At 30.8% G+C, this 22,503-nt stretch overlaps 1 protein-coding gene across 1 annotated transcript in view; it reads right to left on the minus strand.

Annotated features, from left to right (window-relative positions):
* Nucleotides 1-22,503, minus strand: part of Aven (Apoptosis and caspase activation inhibitor) — a 35,021-nt gene extending 12,518 nt beyond the window's left edge. Inside the window, exons 1-3 of the mRNA XM_072541516.1 lie at nt 22,269-22,503; nt 20,339-20,531; nt 15,500-15,658 (exon numbers count right to left, since the gene is read on the minus strand). Of these exons, the coding sequence (XP_072397617.1) occupies nt 15,500-15,658; nt 20,339-20,531; nt 22,269-22,288 (372 nt within the window). The 5' untranslated portion in view covers nt 22,289-22,503. The remainder of the gene's footprint in view (nt 1-15,499; nt 15,659-20,338; nt 20,532-22,268) is intronic.

Consider the following 22,503-nt stretch of genomic DNA (forward strand, 5'->3'; position numbering starts at 1 on the left):
TTTTCATTGAATGTACATTTGGTATATTATCCAATAAGTGGAGAATATTTCACAGACCATTGAATGTACATATAGAATTAGCAAAAAAATAGTAAAGACATGTTGCATTTTGCACAATTTTGTACGGTCAAGAGATGGTTATTCATACGACGATACTTTGACGATACCGGGGTTCCAAACTGTTACAGATCAAGAACGAAATAGAGGAGGTAGAACAGCACTTACATTTCGAGACAAACTGACAGACTATTTTGTTAATCACCCACTGCCATGGCAAGAAACAAATGTATAATAGGTATATAGGGCTCAGAAATGGATAACTACCTATTACCTTTTTTGAATCTTTCTAATATCTGTTCAGGAAAACATTAAATAACTTAATGTCCTCTAATTATATTATATTTCTTATTATTACAGATTTATTATGTATTATTTTATTATACCTAATATAATAATGCATGATAAATCTGTTATAATACGAAATATATAATTAGAGCACAGATTATTAGGTTAGAAATTTTTTTTCTTAGGTTATTACATTATAATAATTAACATATATTTTATGTTATAAAATGGTAATAAATTATTGTACTTACATAGTTGTTTTTTCTCTTGGTTGCTCATTTCTTCTTTATCTTGAAAAATATTAGCTAATTCCTCCCAATATTAAATTTTTAAGTTGCGATCTGTGTAATCATTTGACGCACTGTTCCACAAACATGGGCGATTTTCGATTTCTACAATAAATCTTTTTCTATCAAAACTCATTTTGCTTCCTATTTTTTCAAGTAGTTGGCGACTGAATGAGTGATGGTACGTACACTCTCGTTTATATTGCTGGTATCGTCGTCAAGTGGCCAGGGTAGCCAGTCGCCACAAGAGGAACTGTAGACACCGGCGACGCCTCCAATTCGGGCCCGTCGCGAAGTGGTCGCCAAGTGAGGTAGAGGAAATGGATTTTGACAAGAGCTATGAGTCATGCCGATGCAGTACACAAGTTTACCTAATATTTACAAGGTCATAGTTCTTGTCAAAATCCTTTACCTTTACCTGCCATTCATTTTAAAAGAATTAATTGGAAACGTCGCTGGCTATGCTGCCATGGGGTCCCGGTGAGGTATGGCTCTTAATCTTGTTTTTCTAGTGAATACTTCTTATCGATCGGTATGATGTTTTGCACGGCCCGAAATCCTATTTAGCGTGACTCAAAAAATGAGAGGGTATTATAACCTTGCAGTATACCGTAATATGCATAATAATACACTTATTATACTTTTATATAATATATTTTGTATAACAATTCGGACAAAACAACTGGATAGATTTGGCTAATTTTAATATATTTGTATGAAATAAAATAAATTAAATATAATTATACTAAAATTAAATAAAATCAAATAAAATTAATTAAAACGATAAAAAAATAAAAAATTAACTAAAACTAAAATATAAATAAATAAAATTAAATAAAATTAATTAAAATAAAACAAAAGTTTATTTTAGAAATTTTTACAAAGGGAAAGTTTTTAATGAAAATTAATTATTATATCCTGCCATTATTCATGATTGTTTGTAGAATATAATGATAATCAAAATGAAATAATTATGCATAAATACAAGATAATAATGAAAATTTACATAATGAATAAATGATATAGTATTATACTTTAAAAAATTTGAAAATTACTGAAATCATTAAACAACATTTTTAAAGAAAAAATTAAGATTTTTTACATTTTAAGGAAATTAAATGTGCAGCCTATCCATAAAAAATATTAACAATTCAGTAATAAGCAGACATATTATTTCATTAACATACATATTAATAACACGCTATAAGAAGTATTCATCTCTGTCGGCACTCACGAAGTGTCACGCTCTTTTTTTATTTTATTTCTGTATTTGACTTAAAATGTCGAAAATAAATTGTAAATTCACAAGCGAACTGCAACAATATTATCCTTTTATAAAAAGCTTTGTAGAGACGATAGTAAAGTGAAATGCCAGAATTTTTTTTCGAGTTTTCAATTCAGCACAGTGGGCGAACAGATATTAAAGATCAAACTTGAAGTGTGCAAAACATAAGGCTAGTGTAACGTCGACTTCAATACTTCATCTATTAAATCAGTTTTTAAAAATGATGATCCCATTAAAAATGATTTTACTTTTACAGCTGAAAAGGCCACATTCACTAATCACACAGCAATGCATGATATAAGTTCTGATTGTACGTCGAAATTGATATCAATATTCTTTGAATAAAAATTTGGAATTGCGAGTGTTAGAGTACACTCAATTTTGGGAGCAAACCTTTAAAATGTTGTGATGGCAACAATGACAGCAAGTTCCTTTCTTCAGTAACAACTGTCATGTGTCATAGGATAATAATGTAAGTCAAGTGTAATAAAAAAGGTATGGCACCTTTTTATGTCTGTAACATTACGGCTAATATAAAATAAAATTAATCCTTAAGACATTTTCCAAACATTATTTAAAGAACCTAACAGCGAGAACCAAATGTGAAGCGATAATTTTAAATGTGTTGATACTTTGTCATTTGTCTGTGTCATTACACACCGATTTACAGAAGGCTTTTTTTGTAAGTGTTACCAACGACACTTCAAATAAAAAAATTGTACAACAGGCACCTATTATTGTTAGATACTTTTTACCATTGGAAGTTGTACACTTGAAACTACTTATTATCACAGAATATACTTAATAACAAAGAAAAGGACATATGACAACAGTAGAGGATTTTTACAGCAGGTTCAAACAAGTACTCGTTGTAAACATTGTAGGAATTGGATGTGGCGCACATATTGTACACACGTGTCTGGTGCACTTCAAAATGCTGTAGATAGTTTGTCAATTGAAATTCCGGCACTAGTTGTCAAAATATATAAAAATTTGACATCTATACAGTTCGTGTAACGCAATTGAAGGAATTCTGTGAATGTGTAGATATGGAATATAAAAACCTACTCCAACAAGGAAGTATCAAATTTCTTTCTCTGTTGCCAGTAATTGAAAAAAATCGAAATATATTCGAAGCGAGAGTTTTAAATGATACTTTCTTTTCCAAGAAAACTGTCCTCGTGCAATTCGAAATTTATTTGGAAGGCTTATAAAAGTTCGACTTATGCCCTTTCTCCTTAAACATAATATTTCATCGCAAAATCAGTTCGGCTTTTTGTCTAATAAATGTACTAGTGGTATATCTATCACTAAATAGTAACCTCTCCTCCGCCACCGTTTTCTGCGACTATTCCAAAGCCTTTGACTGCGTAAATCACGACATTCTATTAAAAAAATTAACTTTCTATGGAATTCGGGGTGTGTCTTTGAATTGGTTCAAAACTTACTTGATAGGTAGGAAACAATTGGTTAGAATAAAAGACACCGACTCTAGTTGTAAAGGCATTGAGTGTGGAGTACCGCAAGGTTCAGTATTAGGTCCCATTCTTTTTTTACTTTTCATTAATGACATCACTGACTTGAAAATTAAAGGGAAAATTTTTCTCATTTGCTGATGATACCAGTATTACTTGGAGCAGCTCTAATATTTAAACGCTTCATTCAATTATAACCGCTAATTTGCTTATAATCAAGGCTTGGTCAGACTCCAACTTACTTAGCTTTAACGTGGATAAGACAGTAGCATTATCTTATAAAGGAGTCATTGAACCCTTGCTTTTGAATGAGGGCCAAATCAGTATTGTTAATTCCGTGAAATTTCTAGGTATTCTTATCGACAGCGATCTTAAATGGTCCTTGCATACTGACTCCTTAAGGAAGAAACTAGCCTCAGCTTGCTTTGCAATAAGATCTGTTTCGAAGGAACTAAATTTATCTTCTATCAAAATGGCATATTTCTCATTGTTCGAGTCCCATCTTCGATATGGGCTTCCATTTTGGGGTTCTAGTACAGCGGCCCAATTTGATACTATTTTTAAGTTGCAAAAAAGAGCAATTCGTTATCTATTTGGTCTCAAACAAACAACTCATTGCAAGACCTACTTCAAAAATCACGGAATTTTGACGCTTCCCTCTTTATTTATTTTGGAAACGGTTTGTTTGATTCGCAAGCATCTAAACATTTTTCCCAATAGACCTGATCACGGCTCTCCATTAGAAATTCGGATTGTAACGTTTATTTACCGATCCCGTCCACTCAGCTAGTAAAGAATTCTATTCTATATAGTGCAAAAAAACTTTATAATCACCTTCCAAGAAAAAATAAATGCGCAACATCTTTCATTAAGTTTCGTAAGATGACAAAAATCTATCTCTCTGAAAGACCATGTTATTTAGTTGACGAGTTTCTTAATGTATAACAAAGAAACAAAACTAGTATTGTTTATAATTACATTTGGGTGTCTCCAGCAGTGGCTAAAATTTGTCTCATTTGTTGTTGTCTGTACAAATTATGTAAGTGATACAATAATTTTACTAATTTAAAATTGTATTGTTCTGTTTTTTTATTATATTTGTTTTTGTTTTATACTTTTTATACTTTTTGACTGATTTTTTTTAGCTTTGTCCATAAAATTGTTCAATAATTTTCAGTGACAATAAAGCATATTTCTATTCTTTTCTATTCTATTTGAATGTGAGACGGATGAATAATATTTTTGGTTTGTGCATTAATGAGCGAAACAGTTACTAAAGAGGAAACTTGGTGGTAACCAGGATATTAATAAATTTGACGGTGCATTTCGTAAATTGAATTGTGAGAAGACAGTTTAGGAGGATCCAAAATTTTCTAAGAGATTGCACTGAATCATGTATTGAAATGGGACGAGATCGAATGATCTGCTGAAACTATAAACACAATAAAAGGTTCTGAGGATTGACAAAAAATTAATACTGATAACCTTTTTGACGAGTTGTCACTTGCTAAAACTTTTATATTATCAAAAAATGAAGAATGGAAGTAGAAGAGAATGCAAATTGAGTATGTTAACAAATAGGTTCAACTATGTAGATATTTTCACTAATGCTCAATGCTCCCAACCTGGTAAAAATGGTGCAATATATTTTGTATCTACCAGCCACATCTGCTCCTTTAAGAGTGTGTCTTTTCGATGATGAAACATATTTGGTCGGTCGCATATTGTACTGCCATACAAGTACTACTGTACTGTAACCTTTAATGTGACATGCCACGATTTTTATAAAAAGATAAAAAAATCACTCTCCTGGTTAAAAGTTTCATAATTATGGTAAGCCTAATGTTCGGGGAAGTCTAAGGATGGTTAGATTACCAATTGATACCAAAATGAGACAGTATAGTTTAATGACCCAAGATAGAAACTTAATTGGAAGAAATTTAATGAGAAAATACGACCTCGCATAGGGATAAAGGCAAAGAGAAGGATGATGATTATGTGAAGGAATAAGAAAATTGAAAATAAGAACATAAAATAGGGGACCAACATCAGAATGAAGGAAATAAAAAACACATTCAATAAAACAAGTAAATATTCTAAATATTAAGTTTTTTGGGATTAAGCCACAATTAGTGGTTGCGATTGTGACGATAATCACATTTTTAAATAACTAATGTTCGATGTTTCGATTTCCACTCTGGAAATCGTGCTCAAAAAAGGTTTTTTTATACAAATTCTGAAAAATAACCAAAGATTTTGTTATTGATTCAAAATTGACATGCTTGACCAAGTCAATCTTCAAAATGTCAATTTTTATATGACATGCTTGACCTAGTCAATCTTCAAAATGTCAATTTTGATTGATAATCACAACCAATAATATGATATTTAACTTAGACATGCCACAAGAACGTAATTTCAAAACCTTGCTAAAGTAAATATTCATTAATACTTGATTACAAAAAACGGATGAGTTCAATTTTTATATCGACCCCTTATCAAATGGGTTTTAGCTGAATCATACTCATAATTCTGTAGAGAATACAAAATTTAATGATAAAATTATAGAAATATTATACCGTATCAAAATTTTATCGCTAAACAAAAGTTAAAAAAACTTACAAGGTTAAGAAAAAAATATATGACCTCTCCTCTACAGATATTCAATATTTTGTTAGGTAAATGTTGAAGGTATAACACATTAAATAAAATTATTTATTTATGAAATATAATGATTAACAGTTTATGCTAAAGTAAATTTAATGCTATATTTAGATATCAAGTTATAAATAGAAAGAATAATCTAAATTTTATTTGATCTTTATTGGGTGTAAAGGTCTAGCTTCATAATGCAATTATTTTATTTCTAAAATAACATATTTCAGTGATAATTTTGTATTAGTCTAGTTTCAAAGCATCCTGGAAAAATATGTAAATATTATTAATTTGGCAAAACGTAAAACCGGTAAAGTCAAAAGATATAATCTGATATAATATGTGTGAGTAAAACAAGTATAAATCATTATTATCAAACACGTTAATAATATTCTAAAATACATAAGTATAATAGATATTTTGGAGTAATTTGAGTTCAGCTAATAGAATCAAGTCCGCAGTCAAAAAAACCGACAGGACACACAAAAGAGATTGTAATGATAATGTACCTTTACCACCATAAGTGTACTCTAGGTCTAGGAATATATTAGCAGTGTAGTTCTTTAGGGCTTATACGAGAAACTTCATTATTTTGACTTAAACTTAAAACTTATATAAATAAAAAGTTTTTAAAACCTGCTTCATTTTATGATCAATTTTATCTCTTCTTCTTACGATGTATATTCGTTCCGGATGTTGGCGATTAACATGGCTATCCTAACTTTGGTGGCAGTCATTCGGAATAGTGCGGTAGTAGACGTATTGAACCACTTCCTTAAGTTTTGAAGCCAAGATATTGTTTTCCCTGGTTCTCTTTTTCCAAACACCTTGCACTGAAGAATGAGTTACAACAAGCCATATATAGTAAGTTCGGAAATTTAATAATAATCTAGCGAGTGATGTTTATGGCAACAATCTAGTGGGCGACGTTTACGTCATTACCTAAGCAATGACATTTGAAATTATCATACAACAGTAAATTTAACAAAAATTATAATAACGAATAATGCAGAAAAACAAACAGTAAATAAAAAACTACTATTCGACATAGCCTCCACCACGTTCAAAACATCTCTCCACTCTATTTCTAAATTGTTTCCAAGCGTTTGTTAAAACTTCTGGGGTGATTTCATTTACACCATTGTTGTTTTGAACTCCGCCTGCAGTGCTGTTGGATGGATCGAGCAGCTCGAAAAGTACCGTTGCCGGTCCCAAGCCCGGATAAAGGAGGAGGGAATATTCAGCAAGGTTAGCACCCTACTTATAGACTTTAAATATTTTGCGCATAGAGACAGGGTTATGCCCCGAAAGAGGACGGATTCAACGATTATAATCAATGCAATAAAAAGGAAAACGAAAAATATTCCTCGAGCAGGTAGGTGGAATGTAAAATCACTAACCACAAGAGAACAAGAAATTAACAACTTAAAACGAAGATTATTGATATCTGCGCACCTTAAGAGACAAAGAAAAAGTGAAAACGTCAAATTAGGTTGGACAACAATAGTCGGTTCGCTGATCCCAGTTCCAACTGTCTAGTAAATTTAGTAATTTTTTTTGCTACGTTGCACAGTGCCCAATTTGACTAGTCTAGGAGGACAATAGATATTTAAATAATATTGTTAAATCTACGTTTAAGAACTTCCTTTCGACATTCAAATACATATTTTAACTGATAACACAAAACAAAGACCCACCCGGGGCGGATCTTTTAGAAACAAAGGGCGAAACTACCTGTACCCTTTTCCGGTAGACGATTGGCCGCTCAGTGTGACCGTTGACTCCAACGTATGTACATATCTCTTGGTGTTCTGCGCGATTTAAGTGCTTTTTTGTGATGGATTCGACAAATAGAGGTATTTATCAATTTTTTTAATATATGAAATATAGACAGATATGTGTTTGTAAATATATGATACACAATGCAAAATAGGTCATTCAAACTGTTTTTTTTGTCATACGTAACATTCATTTAGAGCTATACTATGTTGTCGAGTGTGGTACAGTTGTGCTTATGGTCTTAAACCATTCTCTATTTAGTACACTTTCATAATACAATTAATATTTCTTACGATTTTGAGCGATTCTTACCATATTTTATTTTTGTTCATACAGGTGCCTAAATGCACATCAACTTTGCGAAGATGAGTTTTGATGATTTGGTTATGACTAAACAGATATTTAACTTTCGATATGATATTGGCAAGTCATTCTCTAAAATCAAGTACTATTGGTGGTAGATCTCTAAAAACTTTCATGGAAATTTCTTCAATGTCTTCTTCTGGGCGCCCGAGGTCTCAGTCTCCCAAGCCCCCAGAAACTACTACACTGATCACGCGTTACTGGTAAACATGGAAACCTTTCGGGACACACACACATTATATATATATATATATATATATATATATATATATATATATATATATATATATATATATATATATATATATATATATATATATATATATATATATATATATATATATAATTTACAGGAGATCATATGGAAAAATTCTCGGCCATCATCACCAAGATTCTGTAATAAAGTCAAATTTATTTATGCGAAAGAAAGCGAAACACTAATAAAAGACGAACGTAGAGCAATTGAAAATCAAATTCAAGAATTACTTCCAACTCTTATAGAAGTCCGAAGCATTTGGAATATCTAGCTTACATGCCTACATTCGTGCCATAAACGAAGAAGTTCACATAAACAAGCAAAAAATACAAAAAACACTTGAAAAACTAAAGAACAGAAAATCGGCTCATAAACTTAGATATATGCAACAAGGTTTCCGTACAGGAAGGTACAGATGCAATATTCGTCAAAAAACAGGTTGCAGAGAAATCATTAGAATACAATAGACCCGCAGTTTTATGTTTAGCCGACTTGAAGAAAGCATTTGACAGAGTAAGACTTAAAGATGTAATACATCTTTTGTATAATGAAGGAATTCTGCTGCATATTATGAAAACAATTAAAAACGTTTACCAAAACAACAAAATCGAAGTTAGAATAGATGGACAGCTATAGATACAGGTAATGGAATAAAACAGGGGGATTTATTAAACCCTATTCAATATAATCATGGATGAAATCATAAAAATCGCCAACAAAGAAAGAGGATACAATGGGAAACAATGAAATTAAAATTTTCTGTTACGCAGACGATGTAAGATTGATAGCCCAAAATGAAAATAGTCTTCAAAGACTAGTTCATAGGTTTAACACAAGAGCAAAATAATTTAACATGACAATTTAAACTAGAACAAAAATAATCAGTAAAGAACCAATAAGATGTAAACTGGAAGTACAGTGAACAAGTAATGGAAATAAAGTTCCTATGGGTTACACTGCCCAGCTATGGAGACATTGAAAAATAAGTAAGATATCAAGTACAAAGAGCAAATAGATAAGCAGAATGCCTTAATAACACTACATGATGTAACCGACACATTAACATCAAGATAAAATCAATAATCTAAAGACCGGTATAGGTCCACCACGCATTAGAAACAAGACCCGCAACAGCCAAAACACAGAGGATGCTGGAAACAGCAGAAATGAGAATACTGAGAAGAATTATAGGGAACACGCTAAGAGACTGAATAAGGAGTGACGAGATCAGAACAAAATATGATATAGAGGTCACTAAACAAAAAAAAAATTAATGGAACATTCACATCAGTGGAATTACAATCACCAAGTGGTAGAAGAAGTATCTGCCTACTAGACAAGAGACGATGTGACTATCTTCAATAAAGGCAACAATCCGCCAATAAACAACCAAATTTGCTTATATAAAGGTAGAAGAATAAGAAATTTGTTTCGTAAAGTTCTTGATTAAACAGATACTTTAATGGTCATTTGTTATTCCTCATAGGGGTCTCCATACAAGGTAGGAGTATGTTCAGTTCCTCATGACTCACCCTGTATAATTAATCCTCCGGCAAATTCGGAATCTACCACAATAAGTCTATTGAATCGATTTAAAATTTAACGTGCTAATAATAATTTATTTATTTATATTGCCTTATTAGGTATTTCTATTTAAGTTTAAAAATAACTATTTAACTAGCAAATATTTTAATTATTATATAATCTCAAACAAAAATATGTATTACAATGTAGTTTATTTCAAATACATAAAAACAGCCGAAAATTACTGTAATAAAATATTTTAAAGTTCATTAAAATTTGCGAACTAATAATACTTGTAACCGACCAAGGACCAATTGAACGGTTTTAGATTAATTCAGAATTATTATGAACTGAATGTACAAAAAAAAATAATTATGAACTGTATGTGCTGGAACGAAAATTCGTTTAATGAATTGCTGTAACAAACCTTTACATATTTCAGATTTCTTTACAGATAGTCCTTACAAATAAATGTAAGCAGGTGTCGGGTAATGCTGTACTTTGCTAACACCATCACCGTAAACCACCCATATAAAATACGTGTCTCCTAGTGGTGGAATATGGGCAACAACACATTGGCTGACAAGAGAGTCCTTACAGTAGAGATTCTGAACTGTACAGAAAAATGTAAGAGGACGTAGAACACCATTAGAAAATAAAAGAAAAGCTTTCTATGATTAAGAGGCATACTTAGAGATGTTTCATCAGAGGAGAGAGTCAGAATAGGTGATTTTAAAGTACAAGTTGGTAAATGTAACGCAGGATATGAAGCGATACATGGAGGACCATACTTTGGAACTAAAAATTATGGAGATAATAAATATGTTAGGATTGTTAATACCGCTAGATATGGCGATTGTTAACATATTCCTTTGAAAGAACGAAACTCAACACACAAAAGTGAACAAAATTTTTCCCAAATAGACTATTTTGTAGCATTTCGTTTTATTTCGTATATGTTAAAACACCGAAAAATATTCTCAATCTTTTTGTGTCGCTGAGATTGATAATATAAACACTTTTAGTCTGTTTATAATAACAATAATAACGGGTTGGTGACAGATATAGGAGATTTGTAATAAATTTATTTTTTTCTGTTTCATAGTCCAGGTACTATAAAAAATTTTTTTATTTCCCGAAAAAAAAAAAATGTTTTCTGTATTTTGTAGTCCGTGTTTGTCTTTTGTTTTACAAGTAGGAGGAAATAATGATTTGGGAGGAAATAAGGATGACTTCGTTTGTCCCTGGCTAAAGCCGATTTGTTAGTAATATAGAGCGAAAGTATTGTTATTTCCTTCTGTCTGTTAATTCTGTGTCTTTGTGTGGTCAGATGTTGTCAGTAGTAGATGTATGTTAATGGTATTGGAACATATTATTTTGTGATTTTTTTGAAATATCCTCTAGGACGTAGAATCACGCGACCTGGATTTTTGTATCCTTGGATATTTCTGTTGAAGTAAGACTTCAAGCGTTTCCAGCAGCATTCCTATATGTGAGTTGACATATGTGTGGTCTTCTAATATAGTTTATTAGACCAAATAGAAGGATTAGGCCTTTTTATGTGTTGATGTAAGACTTCTGGCAGTCCCAGTAACTTTCGTTAACAGATAGAACTTGGAATCGTTTTTGATTTTTGTTAGTTTTGCTTGATTCACTGGAGTCGGGATATTGTATTGAAGCATTTCGTTTAACCTCGTATATGTTAAAACGCCGAAAAATATTCTCAATATTTTTACGTCGCTGAGATTGATAATATAAACACTTTTTGTCTGTTTATAATAACACAAATTGCTTTCGTTTGATACTGATTCCGCCTAATATTGCGCGTCAAATAAATATCCATTTAGGTTGGTGATGCGGGGAAGAGAATTTTTTGGAAGAATGAGATTACTCCACGATGAACCGCCAAAGCAGTTAGTTTCATTGTTTAGTTCAGATTTTTTTTTAAATTCGTTATTGTTTTTCCGTTATTCGTTATTGGTTTTTGTCATCGAAAAATAGTGTAAAGTGTAGTAGCAGTTAAAGAAGAAGCTGTTTGGGGTCGGGACAGATAAGATCTCGGCATATAGTTTTCAACGGCAATTTTTTGCTTAATTTCATCAGTTATGAGGTGAATTTAAACTCAAAATGCTATTTGGCAGTCTTTATTCAGTGAGTTAGTTAATCACCATTCTGTTGGATGCAAGAGTCCATGAGGAGAGTTTTGAAAAACAGCATTTCCTACGTTTTAAGAAGTCCACATGGTTTTAAGTAAGAATTAAGCAGCCGAGTTTTGAAGAATACATTTTGTTATCATCCAGGATAATCTGAAGCCAAATTCAGTGTTTGACCTCCCCAAGATTTGTCCATTTTGTGTCTCCATGGATCACCCCAGATCATTTGCATTTTGTGTGGGACAGAGTGTTTGATCTGTATCCAATTCCAAGGTAATAAACTTATTAATAATTTAAAAGGAAATACACAGCCAGTGAAGCAAGGTTTTGTTAAAATTTTTCTAAGTAAAATAAACATTTTTCATTAATATACAAAGATTTGCTTTCATGACAAATTAAAAAATTATAAATAAATAAAATTATAAGTTTTATGGATTAGCTAATTGTCATATTTCAGTTTTCTTTTAAATAAAGTTAACCTTAATACTTAATTAATAATTCAAAAAAGTTTGATATTTCATTTCAACATATGACAGTCAGTATTATCCTTTTCAGTCAATTGGTACATAAACAAAATTTTAAATTCTGTTTTGTTTAAAGGTTAAACCCAATGTAAGTAATGTTGATCAAAATTAGGATATTTTGATTTATAATAATTGTTTAAATTGCTACAAATAGAGCCAATGTAAGGTTTGTTCATAAATTTGAAAATAATTTTTTTTTTAATTATTTCCTTTAAAAAGATTTTCAGCCTTAAAACTTTTTTAGGAAAGAAAAGCCTTTCTTTCTATTCAGTAAGGATTTTTTTAAACGGCGTCCAATTTAAATAGTTTAGGAATCTTCTTGTGTTTGTTGCCCAGGAAATCTCTGTATTTTTTTTAATTCTTTTTTGGTGTAGTTAGTTTCCTAGTTCCTCAAATAAAGAAACCTTATTTACGACCCAGCTCTCCAACAAGAGTAGCCGTTCACAAACGTTTCAGTTTATTTGCTTACCTTATCTCCAGCCCAATAATTGTTTAGTTCCCCCTTTCAACCCCCTATAATCAATTTATATTGTTACAAGTGACACCCAATGTGGTAGGCAAATTAAATTGCTTCAATTTTATGTCAAGAAAAGAATATATACGTGAATGTAGGGATTGAAAGATAATACAGATTACAGACTATGGCGGATCTTGATCTGACATGCATGCGATCTTTTACTGATCTATTGTTCTTCCTTTGTCACTTAAAGCTCCTCATCCAGCCCTATCCTCTTAATGAGGTTACATAGCATTAAGAGGGATGTTTTCATATAAACTGATAGTTCTGGTTTTTCCTCTCTGTTCTAGATACCTCAGCCTGTTGAGGCCCTCATGTAGTAAGGTAATCCCTTAATTATTAAACACAAAATTCTTATAATAACATAAATAATTTATTCTAATATAAATCTTTAATACTCGAGTTGAACTTGAACTGATATTGTCACCACACGATTTGTTACTGTGTTACTACATATAAATAAGGTGTACCAAGATATAATCATTGTAGTATTATGGTATATTTAAGTAACTATGAATCACGCTAACCAATAGTTTGTTATTGTTTACATTCTTTGTGTCCGGTTAATATTCGATTCTATAAACATAATCAATAAAATAATGCAAAGTGAATTAAAATGTATTCATTTACCAACTAAGCCTAAAAGCTACATCATCATACCATCAATCATTTTATTATTACACACAATACGTACAGAGCCGTTTCCTCTTCTAGGCAGAACCGATAAATATCCTCTTACGTCAAGCCCATACGACTTAAATTCTTGAGACTACAGTGTCCATGAGTGTTCTACAAAGTGAAGTGTCCAAAACTCAGGCAAATAGTGTTCTACATAGCACACAAATATGGTGACATATGTTCCCAAGCTTAACCGGATTTCTGTCCTTGGTCTGGTGCTATATATACCAGTCCCTGTACCTTCATCAGTTTTGGAGTCGTCTGTATCCCAACTTAAATTTGCCATTACTGGCGCACCGATTTTCCACTCTTCGGCAGTGTGATGTTAAAATGTTTATTGTGCTTGATGCAACCAAGCAAGTTTTTTTGTGTCACTACCCGAATCGCCCCAGACTGTTGTGTCTTGATCCACCATGCTGCTGAACCGTAGGTCATCATAGGCCTTATAATCCTTATGTATAACCAAGGGTTCATTGTTGGACTTGGTTCCTATTTCTTTTCACATAGTCCTCTACATCTGCCAAGAATCATTGTTCTCTGTCTTCTATGTAACATTTTTGATGTTTGGATTCCAAGTCAGCTTCTAGTCAAATAGTATTCCTAGGTACTTGGCCTGACTGGCAAATGGAATCTCCACTCGCCTGAGCATCGGTGGATGTAAATCTTTTAGTGTCCTTTTTCTAGTAAAGGTAACAACTGTTGTTTTCCTCGGATTGACCATTAGGCCTTCAGCTTTGCATCAGTTATCCACCTCTCTCAAGGTGATCTGCGTTGGCAGACTGTTTTGGCAAAACGCCCTCTGACTACTACTGCCAGATCATCTGCATAGCCCAGGCAGTAGAAGCATTTCCACAGTGTTATCCACAACAGTGGGGCAGCTATTTCCGGCCCTCACGTCGACACTGGATTCGCCTAACGTGAAAACAATCGTACTATTTGTTAAAGCTGCCTGTGTCCACTCGCATATGAAGGTATGCGCTTTTTAAAGCACTTCCGTCACGGACTCGAAAGAGACGCTGTTAAATACTTCCTCCACGTCTAGAAAAGTCGCTACCGCTTTCTCTTTGTGCATCCATGAGTTTGAGAACAGTCTGATAAGATCATCTAGCGCCAAGTTTATCGACTTCCCAGACTAATGCGCATATGGACGAACGCTGAGTGGTTTTTCCTTCAGCATTTCGTTTCTAATGGACCTACCTAGATCTTTCTGCAAGATAATAGTCAGTAAACTATAAACTGACAAATGCATAAGGCCCAACAATGGATAAGCTACAGTGCCATAAAACTTACATACTTAAACACACCATGAAAACATGGGAAAAGGTACTTAATTGGCATGAAGAATCTGAAATATACAAAATCAGTTTCGATTTATGCAACTCAGATCAACTACAGAAGTAATTTTCATAACAAGTTAATTTATTGAACAATATAGGGATAAAGACTCTCACAAACAAACTCCCATATGGTATTTATTGATCTAAAGAAAACATATATAGTTCCTCGAAGAATTCGTAAGAAGAAGCTTCAATAAGAAAAGAGTTACCAGTGAGCATATTAAGTGAGACATTTTCGAGGGAGTAACAATTAGTGAAAAAATGATATTTTTCAAAAAAAAAAAACATTGCGAATCATATACTTATCTGATCTTAACTTACACTGAAGTATTTCCTATCAATGCCCATTCTTTCATAAAAGGGGATAGTCATCAAACTTTCTTCCAGCTGTCCCAGGTTTAGAGTAAAGAACTGATCTATTGCTGTTGATTCTGTTTCACTAGCCAACAATTTATCACTTTTTGTTTGAAAATGTTTACCCTTAAAATAAAAATAAGTTGAACAATTAGTAATATTCTGAAATAAATCAGTGATTCTATATCTTAAAAATATTTCAAATTATTTATTTAATGGAAATCCCAATATAAGTAGTTAATGTCTTTGTTAAATGGTGTTGGCAATTTATTGACTGACCATATACATAAAGCTTAAATTCTGCTTGATTATAGAAAAATATTAAAATAATAATCAAAGACAGGTTATTAAAAAATTACGTACTAAGATGAAAGGTATGGATGCAACATATGGATACAGAAATAAATGGAAATAAATATTAATAAAGTCACCAACAAGTCAGTTTATTAATTGTATTATTGAGAAAGAACTACAATGTAGTATTAGTAAATATCTTATAATGACGTTTAGTTTTCCAGGCCGGGACTCATTTAAAAAACTAAATGAGCCATCTTGTTTTTGTGGCAAAAATAAATAGATTATTATTGTATTTTAATTTATGTAATATCCTTCTAATATCCATCCGGTTAATATGATATTTAAACCATCCAACGCCAACGGTATGATAAAAGATAGATGGATTGTGATATATTTTGAAAATAGCACATTTAACAGAGCGTCAAAAAATTAAAATTTTAATACTAAAAGGATGTGGTGACAGGTAATGATACCAAAACATTATGAAATTTGAGTATTAACTTGCTACATTATTTGTAGAACACGAACACATGAAGAGGTATGTGAAATTTTTAATAATAGTAAGTATGAAGACCTAACGCTTATAGCACGTGGGACTGTATATAAAATTATTCATAAATTTGAGGAACGTGGACATGTACGAGAACTTTCAAAAAGTGGTACATTTTTTTGTCGATGGTTGAAGATCCTCATAAGACTACTAGAATAATTGCAACTGAAAATCAATTCAGTCAAACAACTGTTCGTAAATATTAAAAAAAAGGAAAATAGCATCCCTATAAAACACAAAGACATTTTTATAATTGGAGATAATTCCAGAATTAGCCAGGCTTTTTTGTGATGATATAAATCCTCATCTCGTGAATAGATCAATTTGGTTTCAGGAATATGGAGCACTTCCTCATTATCTTCAAAGCACTCGTGAGTTTCTCGACAATACATTTCGAAATCGTTGGATTTGAAGAAGAGGAGCTATCGATTGGCCAGCAAGATCCCCGGATTTGACACCTCTAGAATATTTTTTAAGTGGATATTTAAAAAGCAAAGTATATGGAAATAGGCCATAAACCATCCAAGAACTGAAAGACAGAATTACAGAAGAGAAGCACTAATTTATCTGGAAGCGATTAGAAAAGTCTTAGATGAATTTTCATTTGGAATGGATTTCTGTTTCCAAAGACAAGGTGATCATATTGAACACTACCTTTAATTTTTTTAGCAATATTAATTACAAAATAAAAATATTTTTCCTAATTTCTGGATATTAATGGGCAATATTGGCCATTAACAGATTATATGTTGCATCGGCAATAAAAAACTGTAACAAAACATTATAAAAAATACGGGTAGTCCCATTTAAAAATACGCATATTATCCGTATATCTCATAAACTTTATATTTGGCAACGTCCGAAATATAAAATTTTAAACTGCTGGTCCATCTACATAACCAGTATTTTGTTACGGGGTGTCAACTTATTTATAAATTCAATTAAATAAATATGTTTAGCAGCAATTTATTAACAAAACTAATTTTATTTGCAGCTCTTGAAAATAATTGTAAACACAATTGAAAGCTTGAGATAAAAAATAGTTACCTAATAGTCCCTTTTATTGACTCCAACCCATCCAAAACATATTTATATATATATATATATATATATATATATATATATATATATATATATATATATATATATATATATATATATATATATATATATATATATATATATATATATATATATATATATATATATATAAGGTGGTCCTTAAGTAATTGTACAAAGAGAAACAGTAGATTCTACACTTTAAAATATTAAGATTTCAGCCAAATTGCTTGAATAAAATGTTGATATTAAGAAAGATACAGGGTGTTAAAGTGCAAATTTAAAATTTTATTTTTCGCTATAACTTTCATGTTTGTAAACATTCATGCATAAAAATTTACATCTGGGTACTTTTAAATATGAGAAATTATAATTTGATGCACACTTTGATATAGCTGATAGAGGACGCCACATATGCCACATATGTGGCATAAATTTGCACTTAACTTTTTTGCTCTTCGAGTTACTTGTATTTGTGATAAAAATATTAAAGATACATTATTTTAACAAAAAAAAGGTATACCTGTTAATAACTTCAAAACTCAACAGTTTTCGAGATAATCACATTTTACAAATCAGCTGCATAATTCTGATTTAAGGCAATTACTCCAGGCAACGAAGGAAAAATAGACAAAAGAATAGACAAAGAAAGAAAAATAGACAATAGAAAAATAGACAAAAACATTAATAAATCTAAATTTTGGTATAAAATACCTTTAACTAAAGTTAATAGTTAACGAAATATTAAATAAAATAAATATATCAGCAGGATAATTAATAATAGGATTTGACAAAAAACCGAATAATAGGATTTTACATAAAACATTTAACGTTTTATGTTAAATTAAAGTCATAACCAAAACATTTTGTTTACAAACCAAATTAAGAAATAGTTAAACTAAATAACATAAATTTTTGTCAAAGTAAGTGTTCGATATGTCCACCATTTTCTTTAATTCATTGGTCAATATATTACATAAAAGATTGTCTCGTATTAAATAGCATCATTGGTTCTAAAGAAACTGCTGCAGTATTTATTTCTTCCCATAGTTGGTTGCGAATGTTTATGGAACTCTTATAGACACGTTGTTTTAATACGCCCCATACACCAAAATCAAGCGGATTAAATTCTGGGCTACGTGGTGGCTATAATGTATAATGGATGAATATATTCTTTTGGATACATATCTAAATCTTATGGTATATTATGGAACTACATATTATTTGTCGCAGAGGTTAAATAATGTATTAAACTGTGATGTATCTCATTCATTGGCTACTTATATACACACGGAATAACCTATCGATGACATTACTTATTTATATGATTACGTTACAGCTTACGAGTAACTATAATTACATCTCGAACAAATGGACTATTATGATTAACTAACGAACTAATATTATGCTGAACTAAATTGCCTGTGTGTTTACTACTATATTTATAACAATATCGGTTATTAGGCCAACGATGATGTTTTTGTAAAAATGCTGAATCTTTAAGGTTAGATTTTTAGCAAAAGTATTTTGAAACAAGACACATATGTGTTATTCAATACCTGTGCTTTAGTTTCTAATTGTCCTAATAAAGATGGGTAAACAATTTATGTAATCAATAATAAGTATTCTTTTCGAATTTTTTATAAATTAAATAATTATATCAATATCTCACCACATTGCCAAGGAATATGACTGTCACGACCAAACTTTCGGAAAAGTTATATTTAAGTAAGCCTTCTCTCTAGAATGTGGTGGTGTACCATCTTACATAAACCACATATTTTGGGTTTTCAGCACTTTACAATAGGGAAAAAGTAATACAACGCCAATAGGTATAGAAACTCTACAGGCGATAGAAAAGGGAAATTGTAAACATGATGACGGTCAATGTCTGAATACGGACACGGCACCTAAAGAAGAAGATGAAGAATATTTTCTCCAATAAGACATTTAGCAGCCATAACAAAAATTTTGTAATGTTACATTATCATCTTTGAGTTGTTTTAATAAGAATAAACTATGAATATTATGCTTATCTACGGGTATTCAGTGCTTTACCGCACAAATATCACAATTAAGAATTATTATGCAGCTGACTTATAAAATGCGATTATCTCGAAAACTGTTAAATTTTAAGGTTACTAACAGGTATACCTTTTCTTTGTAAAAATAATGTATCTTTAACATTTTTTATAACACAAATGGAGTTAACTTAAAGAGCAAAAAAGTTAAGCGCAAATCTATGCCACACATGTGGCATATGTGGCGCCCTCTATCAGTTACATCAAAGTATGTATAAAATTATAATTTATCCTACTTAAAAGCATCCAATTATAAATTTTTGTCCAAAAATATTCAAAAACGTAAAAGTTATAGCGAAAAATAAAATTTTAAATTTCCACTTTAACACCCTGTATCTTTCTTAATATCAACATTTTATAAAAGCAAGTTGGCTTAAATCATAATATTTTAAAGTGCAGAATCTACAGTTTCTGTTTGTACAATTACTTAAGGACCACCTAGTATATATGTATACACACACACACACACACACACACACACACACACACACACACACACACACACACACACACACACACACACACACACACACACACACACACACACACACACATACACACACACACACACATACACACACATACACACACATACACATATATATATATATATATATATATATATATATATATATATATATATATATATATATATATATATATATATATATATATATATATATATATATATATATATATTATATAACAATGAATATAGATAAAACCAAATACATGGTGATCTCGAAAACCACTGTTGACAACTTACATCTGACATTGGAGGGTAAATTCAAAAATATAAAATATATATACTTATATTACCTTAGTTATGGGAGCATCAGCTAAAATAGCAAAATCAGTATCTGTTGTTGATACACTTTCATCTTGTATTTCTTCATCTTCATATCTATACCAGTTTGATTCCAAATTGGGTTTTGACTTTTGAGGAACATACTTGGCATTTTTTGTAGAATTACCTTTGTATTTTTTCTTATCTTTGATATGTTTTAAACCCCTAAAATCAAAAACTAGTGATGGAATTTTAATTCAATACTTTATAGTACTTCAAGGTAAATACTACTGTCTTTCTTACAATTCAATTTATGCTCAATGAATTTTTTATGAAAAAACATAGTTCAAATTTAATGCATATCAAATGCCTAGTTTTCTATACAGAAGGCAATTATGTTTCTCATATGAATATGCAAATCAATTAATATTTGATTACATGTAATATTTGATGATACAAATCTGATTTGAAGTGTTAACATAATTAGTCTTGGTCAGTACGGGAAATTATATGTGCACAGTAAAGGTCAGTGTAAGAGAGCATTAAAAAAGTAAGCATGGCACTTGTTAAGTGACTACTTCTTATAGCACATTATTACTATATGTATTATATAATAATATATGACTTATATAATAATAAAAATAGTCTTTTTCTTATGTGTCAGTTTATATAATTGGTCAATTTAAAAAAATTTTTTACAACATGTATTTTTTAATTTTTAACTCATTTTATGAGTGGTGCGTAAAATTGTCACATGTTAGTGTAACATCCAAGAAATACTAATCTCAATAACTTTTTTCCTGACGATGAAAATAAACATTTTCGAAAGCTTGAAACTCAGTTAAAAGAGTACACTTATTTCACCTCTGCGTATCCCAATAATCCTCAAAGCTCCGTTTTCTAACATAGTCAGCGAAGACTTCTTTTTTTCTTTTCTATAATATATATATATATATATATATATATATATATATATATACATATATATATATATATATATATATATATATATATATATATATATATATATATACATACATATATATTTCATATATAAAACACTAATAAGGCCAGTGTTAACATACGGGTCTGAAACTTGGTCACTTACACAGAACGACCAAGAATTGCTTAAATGTTTCGAGAGAAAAATTCTAAGAAAAATATATGGAGGAATCCAAGAACAGGGTTTGTGGCGTAGGCGCTACAACTTTAAGTTATATAGAAGTTTTGGGGAACCTGACATAAAATATATTAAATTAACACGCCTTCGATGGGTAGGACATGTAGTTAGGCAAGATGAAGATGCAACGATCAGAAAAATTTTCATCCGAAGAGGACCAGTTGGAAGACGAGCCAGAGAAAGACCAAAATTATGTTTTCCATAAATGATTCTAGGAAAGGTTCAAAGAACATTTCTTTTCATTTTATTGTATGATCACACTATTTTGTTCATTCATTAGTACTAAATTAAAAAACAATGATGTCACAGTTGAATATATTAAAAAATAATTTTTTGTTCCATATATTGTTTAAGTAATATGCAGATTAATTTAAGATGAATCAAATATGGGTGGTAGAATAGTAATTGAAATACACTACAGGATTTTTCATGTTCTTTTGTACTGTTTAAATTTCTTCTTCCTCCTTTATTCTAGACAAATCACCTGTTTAAACTTCACCTACCTACAGCAATGTTTAGATGGTAGTTCCACCTGTTTTGGGGTCGGCTTATACTTCTCTGTCCTGTTGGCGATTTATCTCGAGCTATTCTCTCCATTCTTCTTTCTTCCATTCTGTCAATAATAATTTCATTCCACTCTTTTTTCCTGTTTATCACCCAACTTCTAATATCGTCTACCCCACATACATTCTTTATGTTTTCACATGTTTCCCTGTCTAGAAGTCTTTCCAGACTTGTTTGTAAAATTGTTATAATGATATTTAAAAAGGATATAAAATTACCTAGATTTGTCATGTTCCATAGCAGATTCTAAATAAATTGTTAATGAGAACGACTTAGTTAAAGCTGTAAAACAACTATTATTTTTTGTCCCACAACCATAGATTATACATATTATATACTAAAACTACTATAAACTACAAAAACGTATTTAACTTATTGTTTATGTTTACATGAACCTTATTATTTTTTTTTTTTTATGAAAATTAGGTTAGAAAATCGCGTAGTTTTTCTTCT

This window comes from Diabrotica undecimpunctata, chromosome 8, assembly GCF_040954645.1.
Source record: "Diabrotica undecimpunctata isolate CICGRU chromosome 8, icDiaUnde3, whole genome shotgun sequence".
Classification (NCBI taxonomy): domain Eukaryota; kingdom Metazoa; phylum Arthropoda; class Insecta; order Coleoptera; family Chrysomelidae; genus Diabrotica; species Diabrotica undecimpunctata.